General features: G+C 43.8%; 1 protein-coding gene across 2 annotated transcripts in view; it reads left to right on the top strand.

The window, feature by feature from the left end:
* Positions 1-1,103: 1,103 nt before the first annotated feature.
* Sumf1 (sulfatase modifying factor 1) overlaps positions 1,104-20,571 on the top strand; it is an 85,510-nt gene continuing 66,042 nt past the window's right edge. For both annotated transcript variants that reach the window (XM_015989609.3, XM_006996263.4), the window contains exons 1-3: positions 1,104-1,402; positions 9,922-10,095; positions 13,528-13,602. In XM_015989609.3, coding sequence (XP_015845095.1) covers positions 1,139-1,402; positions 9,922-10,095; positions 13,528-13,602 — 513 coding nt within the window. In that variant the 5' untranslated portion in view covers positions 1,104-1,138. The remainder of the gene's footprint in view (positions 1,403-9,921; positions 10,096-13,527; positions 13,603-20,571) is intronic.

Here is a 20,571-nt window from a genome sequence, read left to right as displayed (position 1 = left end):
GTCAAAACAAACTACAAAACCTCATGGACACCTTCAAATATTAAAGAACCTGTTAAGCCACAAGGTTCAATTGGGCACGGTGAGTAGTAATCCCATCACTTGGGGGCAACGGAATAAGGATTTCAGAAGTTTGCGTCCAGCTTGTCTACACAGTAAGTTTCAGGTTAGTCAGGACATACACAGTGCCTTTAAAATAAGCAGTAGAAGGGTGAAAAGAGAGAGCTGGGCAATGTCCTGCATGCGCTAGGGTCCTGCCTGAGCCTGAAATGCCATTGCGTTGAGACGAGATAGAGACCGGAGGATCATCTGGGTGTCCTGGTTTCCAGTTTAGCTCCAAGTTTGGTAAAGATGCTGTCTCAAAAGCACAGAGTGGTAGGGCAGAACACTTGATGTCCTCTTCTGGCCTTGGCACACACCTGGAACCCCACCCCACCCCACCCCCGGAGAGGGGGGAAGGGGGAGGGGGAGGGGGAGGGGGAGGGGGAGGGGGAGAGGGAGAGGGGAGACTACAGATTTCTGTGTCCTATTTCCATAGATTCTGATAAAGTGTTGCATTTCTAGTAAATTACCAGGTGATGCTCTTGCTGTTGGTGAGGTCCAAACTTTGAAAAGTGGTGTCCTTCACCATGTTCATTTTCCTTTTTGGGTCCATTTACTGAATTGCTTATAATAATTAAAATTCAGGGTTTATGATTCCATTCTTTGGGTTTAGAACTTAGTTTTTACATGATTTGGGCAGGTCACTTAATTTTTCTGTCAACCCAATATTGCAGAATCACTCTGAGGATTAAATAAGTCTTTTTGTTGTTGTTGTTGAATGAAGTGCTTATTTAATACAGTACTGGTGCTTAACAAAATTGTTGTTTAATGAAGTGCTTATTTAATATAGTGCTGGTGCTTAACAAATATTGCATAAATTTAAATATTTTTCCACCAGGAAAGTAGAGAGGGCTGCATTGTCTGCGGAAGGCCTTGAATGTCGTCGGGTTTTGTTGTGTTTTGCATACTTTTAACATTAGCTGAAGAGTCCCAGATTCACCTGGGAGCATTCTCAGCCTGCTCCTTAAATCAGCCAAAAACCACTTCTTGAAGTGGGCAGGTCACGAGATCCACGGGATCACATGACTCGCGGAACAACATGGCTGCGCCCGCGCGAGGGCCCGCTCTCGGCTGCTGCACCGGGCTGCCTCGCGTCTTCTGGCTGCTGGTGCTGGCGTTCGGGGCGGCAGAGAGCGAAGAGGCCGGGGCTGGGGAAGGCACGGCGTCCCTCGCGGGCTCGTGCGGATGCGGATCGCCCCAGCGGCCCGGGGCCCACGGCAGCCCAGCGGCCGCGCAGCTCTACTCCCGGGAGTCGAACGCCCCGGGCCTGGCCTCGGGCCCGCGACCGCTCGCACTCACCAAGGTGCGCCTTCCATTCTTTCTGGGGCTTGTGGGTGCCGCCGGTCTCGGGCACGAGGCCGGGAGGAGCCAGGCTAGGGGTGATCAGGGAGGCCTGGTAAGGGTCTAACCACACCCCAAGTCACTCAGCTCATGATCCCATTTGACAGGAGGTCCCTCCCGCCCCCCCCCGCCCCCCCCCCCCCCGCTTCCTGCTCCTCCCCACCGGGAGGTGGGCTGGGTTTTGTGGCAGTGTTTTTTATTACTGAAGTTTAAAGAGTTTAGCTCGAAGAGTGTTGTCCATTATTTTTTATGTCTTCTTGCCCACTTCTCCCTTCCTCAACCCTGCTCTCCTGGTGAAGAGCTAAGAATTTAAAGTTGGATGGATTCGGATTTAAGTTCTCAGTTGGTTCTAGTTGAGTTTTGTTTTAGTTCCTGGGGAGACTGAGTCTCCAGCCCTGCCTTAAACTCACCTGCAGTCTATTTCGGTGGCATCTGTTTGATGAGGGCAGGCTTGTGTAATTTATCCTGTGTGCTTACGCTTGAGCCCAAGGAAGGACCAGGCCAAGTGTACTTGCTTTATTGCCTTTATTTATGTCTTTTGCACAGTGCCTAGGTGTGTTAGATGTTGGCATATACAGATGAAAACAGTGAATAAAGAAATGGTTCTTCATTCTTCCTGCTAGCTGCTTGTCTATGTGTGCATTTGTGGAATAAACTTAAGGGAATTCACCCCAGGTCCTCAGAATAACACTCCTTTTTCTGTATTCCTATACAGTCCATCCTTGTTTCCCACCTCACTTTTCTTTTCTCTATGTTAATTGGCACTAATGTTCAGGACTTGATGAGGGGATAACATTCTATGTGGGTCTTGCCTGACCCTTTCTTCCCCTGCCCTCAATATTTCCATAGATTGACACAGTGGTAGTTGGCATTGCAACAACTAAAGATGCTTGTCTGCAGATTTCCTGTTCCAGCCAAGCTGTTGGGATGGTGGCACTTAGACCTATGACTACTTTTTCCTATTCTATAAATGCTCGTATCATTTTTTGGGGGTGGTGGTGCCCAGTGGCGACTTGTCTGTTTTACTTATTGTAGTGTTGTTTTCCCGTTACTTACTTGATGATGGAAACAGGTTTAGACCTGTTTTATTCTCTATGGACTACCCTACCCCCAGGGCCTAACCTATTTTAGGTATTTTGTAACAATCCCTTGAGTGATGTTTTGTCTTTTTTGGTAGGTACAATATTGAGAAGCTACTTTGGGAGGTAAAAGCTGTCAGGTACTTTTCAAAGAAGCCTTTGTAAACATATATTTCTACTGTAGCCACCCTCCCAAGAATCCTGTGCAGTGTATTGTCTTCTAGTTCATAGGTGAGGCAACTGAATCATCATAAATCTAATCTCAGTGCTGGATGAAATCAAGGTGCCATTCCTCCTATGAGTAATGTCTGTGTATGGTATGGCTACATAGTTGTTACGTAGCCAACATAGCTGTTGACATATCAATTTCTTTTGCCTGAGCCTTTTAAGTTTAAAAAGTGGAATGAAGGAAATGGAAAAAGAGCTTTCCAAAAGAGTTGTATATGAGTTTATTTCATTTTTATGCACAAAACAATTCTTACAGTAGCTTAAAGTGAGGAAGGAGAGAGTTATGGATTTTCTATACTGGGGAAGTTCAAGAATGGACATGGCTGTGTACACAGCTGGATTCAGGGCATCAGGCAGCATCTCCAGGACCATCACTGACTGTCCCTTGGATTATCTTATTTTAGTTAGGCTCTGTTTCTAGATAACATCCTGTCTCCCAAACCAGTTGGAAGAGGAAAAGTTCGTTTTTGGTAGGTTCAGGAAAAGTGAGCTTTGAGCCATGGTCCTGTTCCTAGTTGAATCTCTGTGCTCAGAATAAAGGTAGGATTGGCTAGGTTGTAATATATACAATTACTAAATTGCTTATCTCAAAAGTGTCCTTTAAGATCCTTTATCGCAGGATGGATGAAAATTGTATCCCTAAACACTGCTGAGAAACTCACCTGCGGTCTGTTTTCCAAAACGGAGACTCAAGCTACTATTTATCTCGTGATACAACAAAGCCTGTGGAGGGAATGGCTAATGGGAAGGCTCGCCCAGGAGAAGTCGTTCTGCCTTGGGTCCTTTTTTGTGGATCATAGGCTCCAGCTGGCTCTTTGGTGCCTTGGACTACCCCAGTCAGTCTCTGCTGATCTGATGCTCTACAAGCTTGCTGTTTGCCTAATAAACTCACCCATTAGAGACCCAAAGCATGGCTGTCATGGATCACGACAGATCATGCATGCAGAACACAGGCCTTTGTGTAGTTGAGTCACCCATCTTCACATTGGGGCACACATGTTTATGTGTGAGGTTTTGAGAAGGGATTTTTCAAAGGAGACTTTGGATGCTTCTGCATGTAGAGGAATAGATGCTGGGTAGGCCACACTAGCAGCTGCTCACGGCCCTTCATAGTGGTGTGCAGCCTAAGCATAGTTCTGTGATAATGGAGTGATTCTTCACTACCTTATGCTTCAGTCTTTAAGAAAATGTTTATTGTGTGTGTTTGTGTGTGTGTGTGTGTGTGTGTGTGTGTTTGTGCATGTGCATGTGTCCCATGAAGGTCAAGGGACAACTTTAAGGAGTCACCTCTCTCTATCTACCTTTACATGGGTTCTGGGGATCGTATTCAGGTTTCCAGGCTTGTACAATAAGTGGCCGCATACTCTGAACTGTCGCTCTAGCCCCTATAGGTCTGTCTTGAGTGGCAGTGGCAGAAGATGTGGTGAATGGGAAGAATGGATTATTGGACTCCTTTAATTTAGTCCTCAGGTCCTGAAGAGTGAAATACCTGGATGTATGAAATTTCACTAGAATGGGCATTTTACATTTGTAGGATGAAAAGCCTGATTAGTATAAGTTAGAAATTATGATCTACTTAGAGCAGTCTAGAGCTATTTTTATCTGTATTCTTCAGAAAGGAAACCTGGCCTATTCAGTACTCGCTATCTTCGTTGGTTAATCAAAGAGGGAAAAGAAATTAGGCCAGGAGTCCACAGTGCAAGCTGTGACGGTGTTAGCATTGCTGGTATTCACCTTGGGGGAGAAGAGTTTGAGAAATAATTAGTAATTTCAGAAGTCTGTTGGGTACAGTGTGCCGGCACAGCTTCCTTGGGCTGTGGCTTTGAGCTGAAGGACGTGAAGCTATCCTCATAGTAAGACCTTGTCTTCTGTGGACTTGATTTTTTCCCCCTTTCCCCACTTTCTGTTACTCCTTTATGAAACCTTTTCTTGTTGGGGGGGAAGGTGACTGTGTAGCCTAGGCTTTGCCTTGAATTCATGATACTTTTGCCTTTTCAAGTACTGTGATAACAGCATCAAATATGGCTCTTTATGAAACCTTTATGGGATCTTAAGACTCATTTTAGTCGGTGGTGGTGGTGCACACCTTTGATCCAAGCACTCAGGAGGCAGAGCCAGGTGGATTTCTGTGAGTTCAAGGCCAGTCTGGTCTACAGAGTGAGATCCAGGACAGGCACCAAAACAACACATAGAAACCCTGTCTTGGAAAAAACAAACAAACAAACAAAAAAAACCCCCCCCAAAAACAAACAAAACAAAACAAGACTTATTTTAAGACTATTTTGACATTATTTTAAATTATGTGCATGTGAGTGCAAGTACCCATGGAAGTGCTGTGTGACACTGTTCCCAGGGGGACATAAACAAATGTCTACTCACCCTAGATAGAGAACTGATGGCACCTCAAAGCAAGGATGCCACCAAATTCCAACGTAGGCTTATTCATAGGAACATGGGTCAGGGGTTATTTAGAGGAGCAGAAATGACTCACAGACAGCTGCATCACCAAAGTCCACCCCAGCATGGGTGACAGCTCCCAAAAGCTGGGAACCTGGAGCACACTGCACAGCCTGCAGGTAGCTCAAGAGCTTGGAGAGCGTCAGCTGGTCTCTGCCCCTTCCAGGCAGTTCAGCTAGTCTGAGAGTATCTCTTCGTGATTCTTCCTGCTTAAATATGCAAGGGAGAGAGGGACCTTGTGAATCTGGTTAGTTTCAGGGACTTCCATCAACTTTTTTTGCTTCCTGGGCTTAATGAGTTTCCTTGCAGGAAGGAATGCTTCAACTCCTCTCTGTAAGCATCCTGTATTGTAAGGAGCCTCCTTCCAAGATGGAAGGTTTTAATCTAGGAGGAAACCGCAACACAACAGGAGGCCAGGAAGAGGGTATTAGATCCCCTGAAGCTGGAGTTACAGGTTGTGAGCCACCTGATGTGGCGGGGAGGGGGGGGGGGGGGGCTGGGAATTGAACTCTGATCTTCTGAGAGCAGTGCGTGCTCTTAACTGCAGAGCCATGTTTTCAGCTCCTCTTTTAAGACTACTCCTGAAACTTTTGTTCAAAATTTTTTTTTTTTTTTTTTACTTCTTTGCAGAGGTGTTTTTTAAAATCCCACTTTGCTCGTAAGGACTGTAGAGTCTGTGCCCCAGGTGTTATAGAGTATTAAGAATAATGGGAAAATCCAACTCAGTTCCTGAGCCAAGGCTATTACAGGTGTCATTATGTAGCTCATGGCTGAGTCTGTCTTATAAATAACATGGACTTTTGGTCATTTTGCCTATGAATAATTCAAATAGTAACTTACTCCTCATATTCGTGGTCTTACGTGTTCAGTCTGTGAAGATCATTTGCACCTTGACTGTGGATCTTGTGCTCTGTGATGTGCTGGAGGTTTAGAGATGAAGTTTGTTTGGGGTTCATAAGAAGCCTAAGATACCAGGAAGGAGAAACTATGTAACCGAAGAGGCTGTAAAGATGCTCAGCTGGTAAAGCACTTGCCCTGCAAGCGTGGTTCTATGGTTTGATCCCCATTGCCCGCATACAGAGCAGGGTGTGGTGACATGTGCTTTGGTTCCAGCACCGGGAGACAGACAGTAAGAGGCCCGAGGCTTGCTGACCGGCCGGTCTAGCCAAACTGGTGAGCTCCAGGGTAATGAGAGGCCTTTTCTTAATGGAGTTGAATTGTGTTAATAAAGATGACACCCAAGGTGGTTCTTTGATTTCCACAAGCACATCTACATGTGTGTGCCCACCTACACACACAGACACACAGACACACACAGACACACACACATCCCCCACACAAATGTACACACAATCATACACATAAATAAAACATTAAAAAAGAAAACATTGCCGGGCGGTGGTGGCGCACGCCTTTAATCCCAGCACTCGGGAGGCAGAGGCAGGCGGATCTCTGTGAGTTCGAGGCCAGCCTGGACTACCAAGTGAGTCCCAGGAAAGGCGCAAAGCTACACAGAGAAACCCTGTCTCAAAAAACCAAAAAAAAAAAAAAAAAAAAGAAAACATTAAGACCTAAGATGATTTGTGTGTGAGTCAGAGAGAAGAGAGAGGAGATGCTACAATAGCTAGAGATGCATGAGAGGAAGCAGAGTGAGGTGCTGTAACACAGCTAAGGGAGGGATGTGAGGTAAGAGAGGCCTGAGGAGGAGGCAGTTCTTGGAACAGTGACATAATTAATAAAGAGACAAGGTAACTTATGGTACTTGTGCATCGAGTACAAGTAAGGGGCGATACGTATTAGATTCTGATGTTTTTGAAATTGCACCCTAAAATGTGATAGGAATTCCTGCACAATTTTAAATAGGAAAGTAGATTTGATCAGGCTGACACTTCAATTTGTTGATTAATTAGTTTCTTTATGTATTTATTTGGAGACAAGGTCTCACTATGTAGCTCTGGCCTTGCTGAAACTTGCTGTATAGACCCAGCTGGTCTTGAATTCACAGACAGCTATATGCCTCTACCTCCCAAGTTCTGGAATTAAAGGTGTGGGCCACCGTGAATTATTAATAGATCTTACGTTTATATGGTTCCAAAATTTAAAAAGAATTGGGTGTAGAGTGAAATCCACAATCCTGAAGTCACCTGTACCTAACGTCCTCTCTCTCACACATGGGGCAACATCCCATCCTCTGTGTGCACTGCGACTTCCTCCCATATTTCTGTACTGGTGAGACTGCTCCATGCCACCATATTAAACGGTTCCTCTTTTACTTCTTAGGTTTGCTTTGCTTTCTGTTTCTGCATGGCCTACCATAAGCTTCAACAACACACTGCTGATGATTTAGTTTTTTTGTTTTTGTTTTCCCTGTTTTTCTCTGTGACTGAGCTGTGGTGCTGTGTTGGATATAGAATACTGGCATTTTCAGAAAGCTCAACTGGGATCTAAATCCTTGATAAGTGAATGGGTGCGATAAATGGGTGAGACTGGATCCAGGGGGGCCTCCAGTGAGATACTGAAGTTGTCTGACAATGGAGAAGAGGGGGATACTGGGAAGAGATGGGTGTATAGGAGGACCAGCCAGGCTAGGTGACCTATGGATGTTGGGATTTAGAAATAGAGGAAGTCAAGGTTTATTTCTTGGAACAGGATTGATACTCTAGATAAATATCACATTTGATAGAAATCAGCTTAAAACAGTACCAGAGGTTTCGAGAAGGCTCAGTGGTTAAGAGCACTTGCTGTTCTTGCAGAGGACACCATGCAGCCACATGCCTGCTGACAACCCTGTTCCAGAGGACCTGACACCCTCTTCTGGCCCTGGCACTTCGTGCATGTGGTGTGGTACCCAGACATACATGCAGGCAAAACACTTGTACATATAAATTTAAAAAAAATAGCACTATTGTGACTGGAAAATATCTGCATGTGATTGAAGAAGTAACCTGTGGCTGAGCGAATCTGTAATGCTCGGACTCTTGACCTCTATTTCAACGTGTTCTTCCAACTCTCCTGTGCTTATTGTGAAGTGCTCCCTCTCCAACTAATAACCTCTTTGAGTTTATTTTCTCTTTGACTTGAACTCTTGTTTCTAGGACAGATACTTGACAGTTCATGAGATCTGGGAGGACTGTAAATTTACTTTTTGTTCTCATAATTTTAAAGCTATACCTTATGTCTATAGAGAGTGTTCTGACAGATGGTCTAGTTGAAAGCGTATTTATTTATTTATTTATCTATCTATCTATCTATTTATCTATTTCAAGACAGGGTTTCTCTCTGTATCCCTGGCTGTCCTGGAACATACTTTGTAGACTAGGCTGGCTTTGAACTCAGAGATCCTCCTGTTTCTGCCTCCCGAGTGCTGGGATTAATGACTTGCGCCACTACTGCCCAACGGAGGGCCTATTTTTAATTAAGCTATAACTCATATATAATTCATTCTCTTGAAGTATATAACTCAGTGATTTTATTTTTCAGTGAAGTCAAAACTATTATTTCTATCTTAGTCCAGAGTACTTTAGTATCTCCAGAGGACACACCACATCCATTAAACATTCATTCCCCATTCTTGCCACCTCATAGCCTCTGGCTACCATAGACCTACTTTCTTTGGATTGTTCTGTTTTGGATATTTTATTGTTTTTAAACTTTAATGTATGTGTGTGTTGTGCGTATCTAGGTATTCATTTTTACATTGTGTGAATGCATGTTCATGTTGTATGGAGGCCAGAGGTTGATGTTAAGAATCAACGTTATTGCTCTCCCACTGCATTCATTGATGCTGGCTGAGCATCTTAGTCAAACTCAGAACTCTCTGATATGTCTAGTCTTACTAGCAAGCATTCTCTGGGGCCTGGAATGACAGGTGGGCTGCTTTGCTCACAACGACCTGTAATTCCAGCTCCAGGGGATCCAGCACCCTCTTCTGGTCCCAACAAGTGCCCCCACACAGAAACATACACACATAGGCACAGAGACACAGACACCTACACATATATTAAAAAGGCATAAACCTAAAAAAAAAAAGAAAAAAGAAAAAGGAGTTCAGTATTTCCCTTACCCCATAGTTCATTGTTAGCCTCAGTTTTTCTAGAACTGTCTACCTTGCATGTACAAATCTGTTATGAGGTTCAACTAGAAAGATCACTTTCCAAAAAAAAAAATAAAAAATTTCCCTCCTTTCTATGACTTGTAATTCACTATCATTGATGTATGGAGTAATGTGTGTGTGTGTGTGTGTGTGTGTGTGTGTGTGTGTGTGTGTGTGTGTGTGTACACTCATAAATACATGCACATGTGGAGGCCAGAGGTTGACATTAGATGTCTTTCTAAATTGCTTCTCTGCTTTGTTTTTGAGGTAGAGTCTTTCACTGAACCTGGAGATCGCTGATTCAGCCAGCCTTGCTGACTTGAGCCCCTGTGATCCTCCTGTCTCTGACCCTGTTACCCCCACCACTGGGGTTACAGATCTGAGCCACCATGTCCAACTTTGATGGGGCTGCTGGGCTTCCAAACTCAGGTCCCTGTGTTTGTGCAGCAGGCACTCCCCCCCCTAGAGCCATATCCCCGAGCCCTTGATTTGACTGGTTTTGCAGAGATTTCTGTGGTGGGGTTTTAAGCACTGGGTGCTTGATGTGTGCTGAGAACTTTACAGTCTACACAGATACACTTTGCTTTTGATGCGTGATGCCCTGTGTTCCCCCTTTGACTGCAGATGGTCCCCATCCCTGCTGGAGTATTTACAATGGGCACCGATGATCCTCAGATCAAGCAGGATGGAGAAGCCCCTGCCAGGAGAGTCACTGTTGATGCCTTTTACATGGATGCCTATGAAGTCAGTAATGCTGATTTTGAGAAGTTCGTGAACTCAACTGGCTATTTGACAGAGGTAATTGAATGGGCTTGAGGATGCAAGGGAGAACTTGCCATTATCCAGAATGTTCAAGAAGGGTTCTATAGCTACAAACAAAACTGAACTCTGAATGCTTTTCCTTTGTGCCCGGCACTGTGACAAACACTTCCTGTCTGTCTTTCATCTAATTTCTCACAGCAGCTCCATGATGTAACAAGCTGAGAATCAAAACTGATTCATCCTAATCACACTCCTGGTCAATGATTGTAATCAGGTGTGGGCATTGTGGACCACAGAACCTGTGTTGCTAACCCTGTATGTATAACATGCTGTATTGTGGTACAGCGTTTTAATCCATTTTAATCCACTGGAGAGGCTGCTACTCACTAGGCCTTCTGAGAACACAGCTGGCCTGTAATTCTTCTCAATGCATCACAGACTGTCGGTCCCACAAGCACACACATTTCATAAGTGGTCAAGTGTCTAAGTGCAGCTTTTCATTGTCATGGCTTTATTTTAGTATCTCAGTGACTCAAAGCTCTTTTCTGGGGGGCAGTTTTAGGCATTTTCCAGGGGTCACTGAATCACAGTGCAAGGCAAGAGAATGTTTGTCCCAAATGGGAACTGGGGTGTTGATCTTCTAGTTTATGACTGTTTTGGTGAGAATATCAAATGTACGTCTTCCTAAGTCCTGTCCTTTTTAAAATCTCATAAAAAAAAAACCTTTGCCTTTTTATTCAGTTTGTGGAGTCCCTACTTTAAGCTTTTTTTTTTTTTTTTTTTTTTTAGTTAAAAAAATTCATTTGGGTGAATGCCAAAAGCAAAACAACATTTGGGTTCAGTTCTGCACTGTCTCATTTCTTTGGAATTTCCTAAAATATACGAAGTGGTTGTAAATCTTGTTTATAGATATTTGTAGTAAGCAAAAGTTTCTATTCCTTTTGTTTCATATTCTCAGCTCAATTCATAATCTATTAGAAAAATTGTGTGTGTGCATGTGTATGTATGTACATGAGGATGTGGGTGCATTCTCCCATCGGGGTATGTACAGAAGCCAGAAGTTAATATTGGGATATCTTCTTCAATGGCTTCTCTATATTACTGTTTTTATTTTTTATTTTATTATTATTATTTTTTGAGACAGGGTTTCTCTGTGTAGTTTTGGTCTTTCTCTGTAGACCAGGCTGGCCAGGCTGGATGAGAAATACTGCATCTCCATACTTACAATCTTTACTTTCGCTTAAGACATAGACTGCAAGCCATGATAATAGCACACAGAGGACTTTATCACCAAGAAAAGTCACAGCCAGACTTTGTTCATCACATTGTTGCTGTTGAAATGCTGTTTGCATTCATCCCCACCTTGAAATATGAGAATTATAAGACCTGACTTGATGTTTATTATATAAGCACACAGACCATTGCAGCACTAATTTTAAGTAACTGTCTTGGTAATCCTATTGGTTATAGTTTATGAACCTCTCATTCTGATGAGGTCTCAGCTTCATGCTGCCAGGAAGGTGTAGGGCACAACAAAGTTGAGAATCCCTGCCTTGGACACGGTGTTTCCTGTTCTCGTGACATTTCACACACTTCCCCCAATGTCTCTACCTTGGTTGTACGTATCCCCACTTGTCACCACAGTCTACCAGTGGCTCTGTTTCTGTTCTAGGGGACGGTGCACCCTCCCCCTTGAGTGCCTTTAGTTCCCTCTGCTTGGAACTGGAGCACCCTGCTTGTCTCTTCCTGCATGGCTTCCTGCTGCGTCAGTCTGCTTGGCTGGATCGTCCCTTTCTTCAGAGCCTTCTACTCTGCCAGGAGGCCGTTATTAGTGGTTTTACTTTATAAAGCAAAATTAAGTAGTAATGACTTTTATGATTTTTTCAGCTTGATTTTTCTCTCTGCCCTCACATTGAAGTCCCTTAAGAACAGAGACCATCCCTTCCTGGGGATTTATAGTCAGTTAATGGTTGCTGGGGGAGGGAGAGCCATTTTCTTTAATGGTATAGCCATGGACAAGTGCCTATGCTCCTGTAAATAACCCCTTACCCATGTTCCTGTAAGCAACCATAATTAAACTCATCAGAATACACATACTCCTCCCCCCACCACCACATGGGATGGGAGTGGAGAAAGGGCTCTACTTGGGAAGAAGAAGATGGTTATAGAAAGTAGGAAAAGACCAAGAGAGGATAATGAGTGCATATAATCAAAGTGTTTTCTCTACCTGTATGAAAATGTCATAATAAAATCAATCCTATATTACATATAATTAATATATGCTGGTAAAAAATGTCAAAAAGGACAGAGTCCATGCCTATGAACTACTGATGACTGTAATCCCTGATTTCGCCCTAGACCAGGCATGTGACAGTAGGTGTGTATGTTGAATGAATGAGTGGCCTGGGTTGTTAGGCATCACGGTATTGCTACAATCTTATGAATTCTGTCAGAGGTGAAGAAAACATTCAAGTCTAGTCAATAAAAATAGGCTGTGGCCTCTTGTAAGGCCTGATGTACAGGGATTAGGACTCAGTTAGCCTCACCTGGTGAGAATAGGCCAGGCCTAGCGGGGAAGACTAGGGGTATTCCAAGAACTGGTCATGTAAAATGAGGAGACTAGGGGGGCTGTCCACAGTCAGTCATTGCATTTCTCCTGAGCTCGCTGTGCTAGAACCCCCAGATTTAACAGGGGCAGCTTGTTCTGGCCTCCTTTCAGCCCCCATCATTAGAGTCTCTGGGGCTGGAGAGCAGCAGTCTGAGTTTGAACAAGCTGCCTGTGTGAGCCCCACTGCACAAGCTGGGGAGCTGCTGGCCTAGTCGAAGTTGTTCACACAGGCAGGCGCAGAGCTCTGGGGAGCCCCAGTAAGGTGAGTCCTCATGTTTCATGGATGTGTCAGAGCAGTTGGCAATGTAGGAGGAAGACTAGAGCAGTGGAACCACAGGTCCTAGAGGTCAAAGGGTCCCACTTCCAGAGCAGATATTGATGACGATTTGCGACAGTACCGTCAAAAAGTGATTCAAATACAAATTTCCATCTGATGCTTAGCTTGGTCCCTTGTAAATTCATGGACTGTGTCAGCGAATCAGCAAGCAGTGCCATTTAGTTCTTTTAGGTAGATCCTAGGAGCAGGGCAGAGGACAAACGGCTTGCTTATGCAATATCACATATGTAAATATCCGGAGAAATGTGTTTCTTCCGCAGGGCATCATCTTCTCAGAATCTAATCTCTTCTAGCTTGCAGTCTTATCTGCTAATCAGGTCTCATATGAAAGCAGTCTCATGAATGACATGAACCTGTTTTAAGAGGAAATTGGATGCTTTCAAGTCATTTCTGAGTAGTTGGGGAAGTCATAGGGAAAACCTGAGTCCACTTGGATGGGAAAAATCACCATAGTAGCACTGGAAAAAAAAATGGCACCCTTGAAGCCTGTGACTCTAACCTTTTCTGGTTACTCTCCTTACAGGCAGAGAAGTTTGGCGACTCCTTTGTCTTTGAAGGCATGTTGAGTGAGCAAGTGAAGGCGCACATCCACCAGGCAGTAAGTAGTGCTTAAACAGGCTCTTTTATTTCTTTGGGACTCATCAGAAACTACAAATACCACCTTCCTCTCGCTGCTGGTGCCTAACCATCCTCCAGCTGTATATTTGCCCTGAGTCACAGGCCCATGGATGCCTTGTCTGGCTGAAAATACACAGGCCCAGGATGGTGTCTGCTGAAACTTCCGGTCTGCTTTGAGTTTCTGCTTGTGCCTTGGAGTGGCACTGTGCTCCTACCGTGTGTAATCCCAGTTCTGTACTTTGGATGTGTTTTACTTGTAGCCATTTTTACAGTGGAGGATAAATGAGTGTTACAGACTGTTTTCACAGTCTTGATCTTGGCAGTGGCTGGTGTGGAGCTGGAGTGGTGTTAGCATTCATGAACCCCTGGGCCAAGTCGTCCATGGAAGGAGTCCTCTTGCTGGGGATGTTCATACAAAATGGGGCTGGGAACTAGTTCCTGGAGGAAGGGGTATGCCATCTTGTACAGAGAGAATGCAGGGGTGTGAATTAAGTCTGTTTTTCTCAGACACGGAGACTATTGGCTAGGCTTCTATAAGTACTCTGTGTCAGAAAGAGCTTGGGATTCCTGTGTCAACCAGTTCAGCAGGTCTAGAAATATTTGTTTGTATGTATGTCTCATGAATATGTAAAAACAAGAGAGCGAGTGAGGTTAGCTGGGAAGTTGAGAATTCTTACGACATAGAGCAGAGACTGAAGAGCAGGAGATAATGAGAGGGAGTGGGCCTGGGGGGGGTCTCACAACTCAAGGAAGACAGATGCGCAGGGTGAAGATGAAGAAAGCTCGTTCTTCTTTTCTACAAGTCCCCTTAAATAATTCGTGCCTGGGGACCAGAGAGATAGCTCAGTGGTGAAGAGCACTGGCTGCTCTTAGAGAGGACCCATGTTCTATTCCCATACCCACATTGGGGCTCACAGCCATCTATAACTTCAGTTCTAGGGACTATGATGCTCTCTTCCGGCTTCCGCAAGCACTGTATGCTTATGGTACACAGACATGCAGGCAAGCTAACATCCCCACACATAAAATAAAATTAAAAAGTCCTTTCTGAACTTCATCCTAAAGTGTTGGCATCACTGTGTCCTTTTGTGGAAGTAGCAGCATCAGGAAATGGACCCCTTCTGGTTCTTGCTTTCTCTCTCTGTTCCAACCAATGTAGAACAGTGTGGAGTAGGGGGAGATGAAGTTGACTTGGTCTCAAATTGTAAAATTGTATTCTGGCGAGTCAGGCCATTTTTTTATATTTGTTTTTAGTAAATGTTTAAAAGATATGATTGTCCTTTTGAATTCCAGTTTGCTCATTGCCAGTTAATATCATCTCTTATATAATCTGATCCCCCACTTCCACTTTGTTTTGTTTTGTTTTAAAGGGATTGAGTTCAGCTCAGGGCAGTGGTGATGACCCAGCAAGCATAATCAGGGTGCTGCTCCTGTTTTAAGATAGGAGTTCAGATGAAGGAGTCCACCTGATCCTCTTTTAAGATACGGGGTTCAGATAAAGGAGTCCACCTGCTCCTCTTTTAAGATATGGGGTTCAGATGAAGGAGTCCACCTGATCCTCTTTTAAGATACGGGGTTCAGATAAAGGAGTCCACCTGCTCCTCTTTTAAGATATGGGGTTCAGATGAAGGAGTCCACCTGCTCCTCTTTTAAGATACGGGGTTCAGATGAAGGAGTCCGTCCACCTGCTCCTCTTTTAAGATATGGGGTTCAGATGAAGGAGTCCGTCCACCTGATCCTCTTTTAAGGTATGGGGTTCAGATGAAGGAGTCTACCTGCTTCTCTTTTAAGGTACGGTGTTCAGATGAAGGAGTCTTCCTGCTCCTGTTTTAAGATACGGGGTTCAGATGAAGGAGTCTACCTGCTCCTCTTTTAAGGTATTGGGTTCAGATGAAGGAGTCTTCCTGCTCCTCTTTTAAGATACGGGGTTCAGATGAAGGAGTCTTCCTGCTCCTCTTTTAAGATACGGGGTTCAGATGAAGGAGTCCACCGGCTCCTGTTTTAAGATAGGAGTTCAGATGAAGGAGTCTACCTGCTCCTCTTTTAAGGTATGGGGTTCAGATGAAGGAGTCCACCTGCTCCTCTTTTAAGATACAGGGTTCAGATGAAGGAGTCCACCTGCTCCTGTTTTAAGACATGGGGTTCAGATGAAGGAGTCCGTCCACCTGCTCCTGTTTTAAGACATGGGGTTCAGATGAAGGAGTCCGTCCACCTGCTTCTGTTTTAAGACATGGGGTTCAGATGAAGGAGTCCGTCCACCTGCTGTTTCTGTAATTTGCCTTTCCGATGCAGGGCCCCGTGTCTCTTAGGGGCTACTAATGTATTAGGTGTGAAGGCAGACGTGGAGCATTGCCAGGCTCTAGAGGTGCCCTGAGTCATAGTGAAGTGTGCGTGCTCGTAGCCAGGATGAGGACAAGCACCTCTCACCTGGGGGTTGGCCTCTTGCTTAAATGCTTATAATGGAAAAATAAACCTTTTAAGGCTGTTTTGAAAGGGTTGAATGAGTAAAGTAAGTCTGTTGATGGTCCGGGAGAGCTTTGTCCCATCTCCTTTATTAGCCTGACTTATCTCTACTCACTAGACCTTTAGTAACCTCACATTTCCATAAGGCAGGATGTGGGATGTCCATGAGATGAATTTAGGTTGACTTTAGGAGGTAGATGAGACAGTGGAAGGTCATCTGGAATCACAGTACCCTCCCCTTTCATGCATCTTTAGGCCTCCAGTCAAAAGAAGGGCTCATTTGAGTTCTGGAATGTCCTTAACACCTGGCAGTAGTTTGCTTTCAGGGAAAAAACAGGTGTAGGGGGCTTGCTGAAGCTGTATTAGCCAGTAAAAATAAGTAACTGTGTTTATTTTTATGTGGTTGTTTTCAGGATTGTATTCTGTTTATTCCAGTTTGCCCTAGTGGTATGAATTTTCCTATTCTTTTTTGGTGTCCAATAAAACACAAATACAGATAGCCACCTGATTCAAATGTGTTACTACATTATCCTAAGATGGAGCGCACTTGCCTGTCACCCAGCTGAGGGATTAGCGATGCTACCGGCCCCAGCAGCCCCTGTGTGTCACGCTAATCACACCCGTTCTGTTCCCAGAGTGACCCCTGGGCTGCTTTGTAAAGTGAGTTCTCCCTTGCCTTTCATTCCAGCAGCATCACCTAGGGGTATACCTTGAGTTGAATCTTGCTCATTTACAGACGTGTTTGTCAAAGGCATTACTGATATGCTTTCCATCACATCCTGCATTTGTCTTCTCTTTAATTTTTCCCCTCTGAAGACCATAGAACATTCAGCGTGTGGACTTTCCCAGTCTGAATCTTGCTGATGGACAGCTGTCGTACAGTTCACCTCTTGTCTCTGGTCTGTGTTTCCTGTAGACAGTAGCTGCGTTCTGAAGTATGGTCAGGTTCATGGTGTACCTGTGTCATGAATCTCATGGTGGTGTCTTCCCCTAGCCATGTCCACGAACTTACTGAGATTGTAGATGATGGGAGCCTAATTCTTTTTAATTTATTGATGAAGATACTTTCATAAAGTAGTAGTTCCCTCCACTTAACTGTTTTCTTAACCATTGGTACAGGTTACACTAGAATGGTAGGTAAATGCTCAATTCTTTACCACTTAAAGAAAGAAAGAAAGAAAGCCAGACATGGTGGTGCACACCTTTAATCCCAGCACTTGGGAGGAGGAGACAGGCAGATGTCTGTAAGTTTGAGGCCAGCTTGGTCTACACGAGTTCCAGGACAGCCAGGGCTACACAGAGACTCTGTCTCAAAAAACAAAAAAAAAAAAACAAAAACAAAGAATTAGCATACTATAGAAGTGGCTCAGTGGTTAAGAACACTGGCTGCTCTTCCAGAGGAACGAGGTTCAATTAATTCTCAGCACCCACATATTTGTCTGTAACTCCAGTCCAAGGGGATCTGATACCTTCTTCTGGCTTCTGTAGAGCACTGTATGCACACAGTGGATGGACATACATGGAGGCAAAATACTCATACACATAAACTAAAACATGGAAAGAAGTGAACTGGTTACTTATTACTCTTCAAAGGTAGCCAGCTAGATCTACCTCCCACATATCACCAAATAGGTATGTGGTCAGGAGTGCACGCTTGTGTGTGTGTGTGTGTGTGTGTGTGTGTGTGTGTGTGTGAGAGAGAGAGAGAGAGAGAGAGAGAGAGAGAGAGAGAGAGAGAGAGAGAGAGAGAGAGAGAGAGAGAAAAGAGAAAGAAAGAAAGACTGGTGCCTGGGATGGAACTGAGGGCCTCAGGCATGCTGGATAAGCACTCTACTATTGACCTATATCACCAGATCATGAACTTGAAAAGGCACCCTGTGCTCAAAAATAGCAAAGTATGGCCTTCAGAAGAGATCATGATTCCAAGTGAATGAAATTCGTAACATGTTTAAATACAAGAATTTCTTTCTTTTATTTTACTAAAATAAGTTTTATTTTACTTCTTCCTTTTAATTTTATTTTACAATTTTTTCCAGGGTATCTGTTTTCAGGAGTATCCTATGCAAATTAATTTATTCAGTGTTTATCTTTCTTTTTTACAAGAGTCACCTCACTACACATGGTGTTCAAACTATCATCTTCAATGTTGTTGTCATTTCCCAGCTTCTGTTGCCCCAGTGTAGGATAAAAAGTACTTTTCTCGTTAATTAGAAATTTTATTTCATTTCATTTTTTGAACTCGCAGAGAGATCTGCCTGGCTCTGCCTCCCGAGTGCTGGGATTAAAGGCGTGCACCACCGCCACCCATCCTAGAAATTTTATTTTTAAGTTGGACATGTTAGCACACATTTGTGGTCTCTGCGCTTAGAAAGTTGAGGCAGGACCATTAGAAGACCAGGGCTAATCTTGGCTACATAGTAATTTCAATACTAGCCTTTGTTGCTTAAGACTCCACCTCAAACAAATAAACAGAAGACTCCCCAAACCAAATTTCCTTTAAAGATAGTTATATTTTTCCAGGGAGTTGTACGAGAGGGTGTGTCCTCACTGAGTTTCCTGTGGTGAGTATCTTGTTTAACTGTAGTTCTCAGCCAGAAATGACAGGTGATACAACCTCCCGCTTGGCTGATTGCACCAGTTTTAATGTGTATTCATTGTGTATATATGTATTTAGTCCTATATAATTTTGATGCAACTATAGGTATATGTAAGTACTTTATTTAAACAAATTTTGAAGAATTCATGGATTTAAACATGCTCTGTATTTCATTCACTTGGAATCATGATCTTTTTTGAAGGCCACGCTTGCTATTTTTGAGCACAGGATGCCTTTTCAAGTTCATGCAGGCCCTGTTATGTTCCCTCCTCTTGCTTTAAACAGTTGCATTGAGATGTAGTTTATATATTGTACAATTCACCTTTGTAAGTGTACAATTCAGTGTTGGTTTGGTATATTTTTAGAATTGTGCAACCATCCCCACAGTCTAATTTTAAGTTGTTTTCATTGGCCCATAAAGGAATCTTGTTCTGGATCCTTTTGAACTGTGCCTAGGAGTCCTTTATGGCTTCTTTACTTTTTCTGATGATAGTATCTGTCCCACTGCAGCCCAGTGTTAGTTTTGCTGGAAGAAGCCCTGGTTTCTGTTCTAGTTTCTTTTTTGTTGCTGAGATAGAATGCCCAAACAAAAGGCAACTTAGGGGAGAAAGACTTTATTTTAGCTTAAAGTTTCAGAGGGAGGAGTCCATTGTGGCATGGCGATGGGAGCAGGGAACTGGCTGATCACACTGCATCTGCACTCAGGAAACAGAAACTAAGTGGGACCAGGCTAAAAACCTCAAAGCCTGCCCCTCTCTCCCCCCACTCCCTCCATCCTGCACGTCCTCCAGCAGGCATCCACCTCCTGAAGCTTCAGTAACTTTCCCAAACAGTGCTTCTGAGGCTAGAAGAATGCTCTTTGTTCAGATCCCGGCTGCATCTCAATAGATGAGTGCTGTGTTTTCTTCTTCTTCTTCTTCTTCTTCTTCTTCTTCTTCTTCTTCTTCTTCTTCTTCTTCTTCTTCTTCTTTCTTCTTTCTTCTTTCTTCTTTCTTCTTTCTTCTTTCTTCTTTCTTCTTTCTTCTTTCTTCTTTCTTCTTTCTTCTTTCTTCTTTCTTCTTTCTTCTTTCTTCTTTCTTCTTTCTTCTTTCTTCTTTCTTCTTTCTTCTTTCTTCTTTCTTCTTTCTTCTTTCTTCTTTCTTCTTTCTTCTTTCTTCTTTCTTCTTTCTTCTTTCTTCTTTCTTCTTTCTTCTTTCTTCTTTCTTCTTCTTTCTTCTTTCTTCTTCTTTCTTCTTTCTTCTTTCTTCCTTCTTCCTTCTTCCTTCTTCCTTCTTCCTTCTTCCTTCTTCTTTCTTCTTTCTTCTTTCTTCCTTCTTTCTTCTTTCTTCTTCTTTCTTCTTTCTCCTTTCTTCTTTCTTCTTTTTTCTGTGTGTGTTCAGTGCCACTGTATCACCTACCTCTTTAGTGGGCAGGGCTTAAATAGGATACCCCCATTTTCATGTTGATATTTTCATTTCTGGTTTCTAACTTAGCCTGTCCTATTTTACATTCTTTTATTTCTACACCAGGAATCCTGTTTCTCAGGACAGGGGCAAGACACTCACTTGTGCGCGCCCCCCGGGCCCCCCCCCCCCCCCGATAGTCACCCCACTCCCCCCCCCCCCCCCCCCCGATAGTCAGACTACTTCTTCATTTTATTACCGAAGCCTAGAGCCACTGCATGGAGTGTGGTCCACTTTTCAATTCCTTAGACCGAGTTCTGAAACTACGTTTGTGTTCAGTCTTCTGAGTGCTGAGGCTCAGTCCCTGCTAGGTCCTTCAGGAAGTGGCTGTGGGAACAGTATTCCTTCATATCTGTTTGTCGATAGCAGCTTCTTGTCAAGGCACTTTTCAGCTCCCAGGTCAGCTTTGCTGGAGAGGAAAGAGCTGGTTCACATTTGTTTTTCTTGA

Source organism: Peromyscus maniculatus, chromosome 3 (assembly GCF_049852395.1).
Source record: "Peromyscus maniculatus bairdii isolate BWxNUB_F1_BW_parent chromosome 3, HU_Pman_BW_mat_3.1, whole genome shotgun sequence".
Lineage (NCBI taxonomy): Eukaryota > Metazoa > Chordata > Mammalia > Rodentia > Cricetidae > Peromyscus > Peromyscus maniculatus.
The sequence above is the reverse complement of the archived record's forward strand: the minus strand, read 5'-3'. Positions and strand labels throughout refer to the sequence as shown.